The sequence below is a fragment of the Schistosoma haematobium genome, chromosome 3, assembly GCF_000699445.3.
Source record: "Schistosoma haematobium chromosome 3, whole genome shotgun sequence".
NCBI lineage: Eukaryota > Metazoa > Platyhelminthes > Trematoda > Strigeidida > Schistosomatidae > Schistosoma > Schistosoma haematobium.
The window spans coordinates 26,373,813-26,381,154 of record NC_067198.1 but is presented as its reverse complement, the minus strand read 5'-3'; the positions used below and the strand labels follow the sequence as shown (position 1 = coordinate 26,381,154).

At 29.2% G+C, this 7,342-nt stretch overlaps 1 protein-coding gene across 1 annotated transcript; it reads right to left on the bottom strand.

Annotated features, from left to right (window-relative positions):
* Positions 1 to 1,294: 1,294 nt before the first annotated feature.
* On the bottom strand, positions 1,295 to 6,652 carry GPRDOP2 (adrenoceptor alpha). The gene is made up of 2 exons (XM_012943321.2): positions 3,898 to 6,652; positions 1,295 to 1,530 (listed from the first exon to the last, which is right to left on the bottom strand). Exon 1 carries the CDS (start codon positions 6,641 to 6,643, stop codon positions 4,199 to 4,201), a length of 2,445 nt encoding a protein of 814 aa, XP_012798775.2. The 5' UTR covers positions 6,644 to 6,652; the 3' UTR covers positions 1,295 to 1,530; positions 3,898 to 4,198.
* Between the last annotated feature and the right edge of the window lie 690 nt (positions 6,653 to 7,342).

The following is a 7,342-nucleotide window of genomic DNA, read 5'->3' as shown; positions in this document are numbered from 1 at the left end:
TTAATAATGGGACTGAATTGTTCTTTGCATTTCAAACGGAAGTCATTTCTTGTCACAGGGAGAGATCATATCATTCAATTACTCTTCTGTTGACTGAATTATTGTATGAAGAAGATGCTGACAGTAAATCTAGTTTATTTGGTCTTTATCTCTTAAATCTGAAATGAGGCTACTAGAATATATGACATGAAATCATTGTTTATTTCTAGCCAACTCCCACTAACCACCAAAGGTCATTCAATAAGTTTATTATTCATTAGAGTTGACCAATACTAAGGATTATGCAAGACAATGTTATTTTCTACCTAGTGATCAACTAGTATAAGTAAATAACTGCTTAGAACTTAAGACAATAGAATACCGATATAGGTTAGACTTTATTTGACAAATATAGAGGGACTAAATTACGTGCTCTCCAAGTATCGCGTTAGCAACTATATATAATCCTCTAAGAATAAAAATAGCTCTTTAAAATACCACACATCTGATTACAGTGAAAATTTTTCAGGACAAATATATAGTATTGAAACAAGTTGATATTCATTTCTTTTGTTAATACTGAAAATGTCATTTTTCAACAATGACAATCTGTCGAAGTTTTCTGACCAGTTTTGATCTAGTGATATCCTTTTTCAGCAAACAAAATTTTCTCTCATTGTGTAACATATTTGATAATTTAGTTTTAAAACATTCAGCTCAAGTTTTGCCAAAAAAACGAATGGAAAGTAATATATAGCAACTAACTTCATGATTCCATCTTGGTTTATTTTCTCAATAGGTTGCAAAATTCTTATAGAGCCACTTGGATACGATAAAGGATCACTACATACGTGGCTGTCCTCTTAAAATAATTCATAAAATAATGACTTTCATACAGTTGGAAAATAAGTTTGAGAATGTCGCTAATACACATATCTCAATGATTGATAAGCTGATTATTAACTTCAATATAAGGAATCAGGTTTACAGTTCAAGTGTAGATTTTTATTGTCTTTAAAATTGTGAAGTTTATTTAACTGCCTCATTCAATTCAGTTATACTTCTATGAAAAATTTTAAAATCTTATAAGAAATCGACACCTTTATAAATATTTAGCTGAGATCCCTGTGATATTAAAGTTAAATGAAAATCACACAAAAATCGACATTGGTTTGACATGTGTTTGGGAGCAGTTGAATGAATATTTCATTTTCCTTAGTTATGGTTGATAAATTGCTACATTCAACCAAGTAGTGTTTCCATTTAGTAATACTGTACAGATGTAAGATTCTAAATCAATGTGTATGTTTGTTTGCTTGTTTAAATGAGTTTATGTGAGCATGTAATGTATGAATTTTACAGTAGACCATTAATACTAAATAATAGAGTAATTAATCAACGAGGTTGTATAGAAAAAAGACGATAAAACTTGGAAAACATCCAAAGGTTTGGTAAATATAGGACATAGGTTTTCAATTTACTTGACTAAACATCGTGTTAAACCAGATCAATGGACTGGATTTAGGTAAAATTACAATGAATCATGTTACACTGTAATGGAATAAGAAAGAATGAGATTTTATTTAGATGATTTGACGAAATATTTTGTATGGTTTATAAATATTTTAATCATAAACTACTCTTACAATCTTAAATTTTTCATCAGTGATTATTAGTAAGCTTGAATATGGCATTTTCAAATCCGAGTTTGGAGAGGTGATTAACCAAATCACCACTGAAATGAAATGAAAACCTACATTACAGGAGTTGACTCAACGTACTGTTTTCTGAATATGCAAAAAGGGTATGAATTTTCATATACTCAAGGTTCTAATAAGTCTAATCATCTTATTCAGTTAGCTTCTATGCAACATTACAAAGAATGAGCTTTGATTAATTCTATTATTTATTTAAACCCTGCATAGTGGTGGAGGAAGGTGTTGTTCATTGTCTTCTCTCATTAAATTTATTGTTTCGCCAATTAATAAGATTCAAATCATTCCGTTGTTGATAATTTTGACCAGTAATTGTTATCATATGTGCAACCTATTTGAGTTGTTTCGGTATAACCATATTTTACAAGTTTAAACAGGGTTGATGAAGTATGACCAGAAGAGGAATCTCGCCCACTAGTAGTACCTGAATACTAGTGTTTATATTCACACCGAGGGTCGAAACTAGTTCCTTTAGCTTCAAACACTTAACGTGTTATCTACTGAGATACTGAGTTCATATGGCCATTCAACTATATGGCTGGTGTGGCATCTATATCATTATTACAAGAAGGTTGATATTTTGACAAGTCACATATCGTTGAAAGATTGGATTAAAAATTTTAAAATTGAGTAGACTGAGGATAATAGTGACATTTCGCTAATCTTTTTACAAACGAGTATAAAATATGTTACCGTTATGTTCATTTATACCTGATTTGCTCATTGGATGTTCTAAAACGTCACCAAAATAAATATCGTTTTCATTAGTATAATCAGTAGGATGTAAGTGAACTCTAGAAAACGTTCATTATGAGAGTCATGATACAAATGGTCACGTAAAACTGAATGCATTGATGCAATACGCTTGCTTTGATATACAGTTTGATTTTTAAAAGAAAAAAATCTTACTCCGCTTTTCGTGTGAGTGTGTATGTGAAGCTTGTTCGTGTAAAGATTCAATTAGCAATTCATTTCCTATAATTATCTCATACAGAAAATTCTATATGTAAAAAGAAGGATGCATGCTGATAATCATAATTTATTTAGGCATATAAATGAAGGAACTAGAAACATTTTTGTTTGCTTATCTACCTTGTTTAGATTTTACCTTCAATAAAAATGATCTTATTTCATTGGAAAAACTATTGTAATCAGTGTGAAAGTAATGAAAAGAAATTAGTTATCTAATATTTAGTCACACAGGAATATTCTGTTCTGATGTTTGGTGTACACAATAAACTCAAAAGCATTTATTATCTAACTCAAAAATATACATTAAATACTTCGTGAATAATAATATAACAGCATTTTGACTGTTCTCTTAAAACGATTCTAAATAAGATGAACAATTAGTTTTTGGCAGAAGAGCATACAGTATCTGCAGAAAATCTAATTAGTTAGTCATAGCTACTGGCTAAGTACTGTAAACATTAACACTGAACACGTAGCAGTATGTTAAAAGGTGCTGTAGTGTCGGTTACTATGTTAAGCCAATTTAGCATATTCTAGCTTCCTAACAGGCCAATTTATTCATCCTTCTTAAGTCACATTATTTGCTTATTAACCTTGACTGTTTTTATGTGAGCATATGTATGTGCACTTCTTATCCTATTCATCACATATCTGTAACTAATTTTTGTTCGGCTGTAAACATCGATTAACGCTTGATTAAAGTGGGGGTGGCTCACACACCTCCAACGTGCATCATTTCGTTTCGCTCTCTTATTTTCGCTTCGTCACTTTGATTGTCTGTCCAGATCACTGAGTGTACAAAATATATGTATTCAAAAATCCGTTCTCGTATTTGACTTATTTAATCCCGTTATTCACTAACGCGATTCAAGTCGATGATTATATACGAAGATAGCCAAGATTTGAATCTTGTCAGTAATCATTCATTTGATCTAAATGGGGTCAGATTCAGAACCACAAGGTTAAACGTTCTCGAGCGAGACTGATAAGTCCTTGGTTCGAATCTCATGGGGCACGATCGTGGATGTACACTCCTGAGGAGTCCAATACTAAAATCACTTTACATTTCAACTTATTACAAGAGTTATTGTCTAATCAACCTAATGCCGATCTTATCTTCAAAAGGATATACTCGACTTAACTGAAGATATTTGATTAGAAAAAAAGACAAATTGATTAACATCTTTCACATTTGAAACAGTCATATTTACATTTATTGTTATATACTCACTTTTCTTAGAAATATCATTTTAGATGAAATCCATGGCATGTCAGTATATTATAAAAAAATAGTATTATCTTACAGCATAATAAGATCAATAAAAGGTTTACGGAATTATTCCATTTGTACTAATATTACATTTCAATAATTGATCTTTCATTAATATGGCTCAATAGTTATTGTTGTTGAGCAATGGTTAGTTCTTAGAAGAACTTTATTTTTCAGTTTATTACTTAAGAAAAGAATCTTTATATAAATTTAATCCAAAAAAATAATAATTTTGGATTTTCTTTCATTATTGTTATTGATTTTAAGAACAAATAGAATCACTTAAATTTGGTACAAGTATACTATACGATAAATAGCTGTTCTCATGATCTTGATGTAATAAATGACAGTTTGTTAACTGATAATCTGTAATACTGGGATATTTTGGTGTTGGTTGATGTGTTTCATAGATAGTTTCAAATTTATATTTACATAAATGATCATCAGACTGATGCTGATCATGTTGGTGATGACGATAATGATGATGATGATGATGATGATGATGTCGGTGGTGATGACTATGATTATGATGATGATGGGAAGTTATACGATGAGATAAACAACGACTTTTAAAGGAGGTTGATTTCCTAAGCTGAATTTTTTTACGATACCACCAGTGAAAACATAGCAATCGTTTAAATGCCCTACGAAATTCATGCATCGAATGTGCATATATAATTGGATTAATACATGAATTTATATAGCCTAACCAGGTCACTAAAATGTGGACTTGTTTAAACACATTATTCTGATTTAATGAATATGGATTGAATGCAATTAGAATGTTACAAACAAAAAATGGTAACCAACATATTATAAATAATCCCATTATAATTCCCAACGTTTTAGCTGCTTTTTGTTCACGTGCAAATTTACAAACACATTTTTTTCTAGCAAACTCTCTCAACTGATTTATCCAACATTTTGTTTTGGATAGTGAATTAATTTCGATTTGATTTGTATCATCAACTGAATTAGAAGTCATAGTAGTAGTATTCACATTTACCAAAGTAAAATTTGCAGTGGTGTAATTCATCAGTGAAATATTGTTGATATTTTGTTGATTCATACTAAGTCTAGCAACTGGATGTTTACACTTGTCACTTGATACACCAGAATGATTTTTTGAATACTTTTTATCTATATTATTATTAGATTGATAATCAGTGAACTGATTTTGTTCATATTGACATGTTGTACTATTCGATTGTTTAAATTGTAACGCTCGTGGATTCTTCGTGTATATCGATGATTGAAATGGTAATATTTGTGATTTCAGGTATTGAGATTTTTTTAATCTTTGACTATCTTGTGAATGAGATAAACAACTAAGGATGCTGAATGAATATGAACGTTTAAAATTAGTTTGATCTTGTAATGGATTATTTGTTAACTTATTATGATTATTAAAACTGTCAGTAAGAATTTGAGAATGAATTCGAATTTGCATTAAAGAATTTGTATGATTCCAATGATTTTTATCAGATCTTAACTGACAATTATCAAATTTACTTACTGAAGAAATTATAGAATTACTCAAAACACAACTTTTAGAAGTGATGTTACTTCTTGTATTGATATTTGACATTGTGTTAATATTATGCTTATTTAAACAAAGTGAACTTTTGAGATTTGTTAAATCATTCATCTTTTTTCGTTTTATTATACCCTTATCAAAATAATTGAAAGGTGAACGATGAGGTTTAGGATGTGTCTTCAATTTGGTTGTTTTAAATGTATTATTACTTCTATTACTGTATTTGTTAGTAGCATTTCCTCCACGATGAACACGTAGTATCATTCTATCTCCAATTTGTGGTGTAATGAAATTCTGTGTTTTTATTTTACTGTGATAGTGTTTCAGCCAGTGTTTTTGTTTTTTTTCATTTGACACATTAGTTGCTTGAAAATTCAGAGTTGATGATGATTGTTGCTTTGGATTTGAGTAAACAATTTTTTCACCAGTTTTAAAACTTTTCATCAAATTAGTAGCAGTTCGATAAATGCGTGCATAAACAACTAACATAACCACTAATGGGATATAAAATGACACACATGATGAGACAAATAAGTAAATACTGTCCGATGTAAATTGGCATACTTTCAAAGAGCTAATATCATAATCCTGTGTATTTCTCCACCAAAAAATTGCTGGAAATGATATAAGTACTGAACAAATCCATACAAACGTAAGCATTAATAAACAATGACGTCGTGTTCTCATTGATGTATGCGTGATAGGATTCTCAGTTGCCCAGTATCTTTCCAATGCTATAGCACAGAGATTCAATATTGATGCTGTAGAACTTAATACATCAAATGCATGCCATATATCACACCAATCACGTCCAAATGGCCAATATGCATTATATAATGTATGATAAATAGCAAATGGCATAACAATAATTCCAACTAATAAATCTGCTATAGCTAATGAAACCAAAAACCAATTAGTTAAATTTTTACGCATATATCTTTCACGAAGAAAAGCTATAAAAACTAGAACATTTCCAGTTATCGTTAACAAGGCAGCAATAGTTAATAGAACTCCAAGTAATATAGTTTTCCATAATTTGTAATCATCTGTCATTGTGTAATTTGGAACTATTATCTCATCTATGATGCCATTAATGATACTTTTATTGATGATAATAATACGATTACTATTTGTATTAATATGTAATGAGTAAATACCATTGTCTTGCATTGATTAATCCATTTTTGAAAACAAACTCATTACATAATTAATTGAATTATGTAATTGTCATGATTATTAAACGAGAATAAGTGATGAAAACTAAATAACCCATTCATAAGTATAAAGTAACTGGCTCAATCTGAGTTATACTGTCATGTACTTTACTTATTCATTAAACTTTCATTTTATTTATATTAAATTTATTATTCATTATAATGAACCAATAAAACATAATAGTGGGTGTTATTGCTTAACTATAGTTTACTCTAAAAATGAAGTAGGCGTATTTATATTTATTTTCTTTTTTATAATTCCCTATTAACCAATGATGAAAATTTATTTAATTCTCATTCTGTTTACATTTATTCAATTAAGGAAAACACATTCATCAAGTAATTTATTCGAAATGAAACTGAGAAAATAACAATGGATACAACAGGATAAATGAATATTGGCGAGATCTAGAATGTTTTTTTGTGGATTGATAAAAATAAAACACAACTATTCAATTATAAGAAAAAATAAAAGAATATGAAGAAACAATGAATTAGCTAATGTATATGGTTTTATAATTAGCATCATTTAATGAAATATATTGACAACTAAGAAGTTTTGATTTCGTAACATGTAATATGAAAGTTTTATCTAAGATTTAGTAGATGGAAAAACAAAACAAAAAATTGAAAACTAAGGAGTTTTATTTAAGTG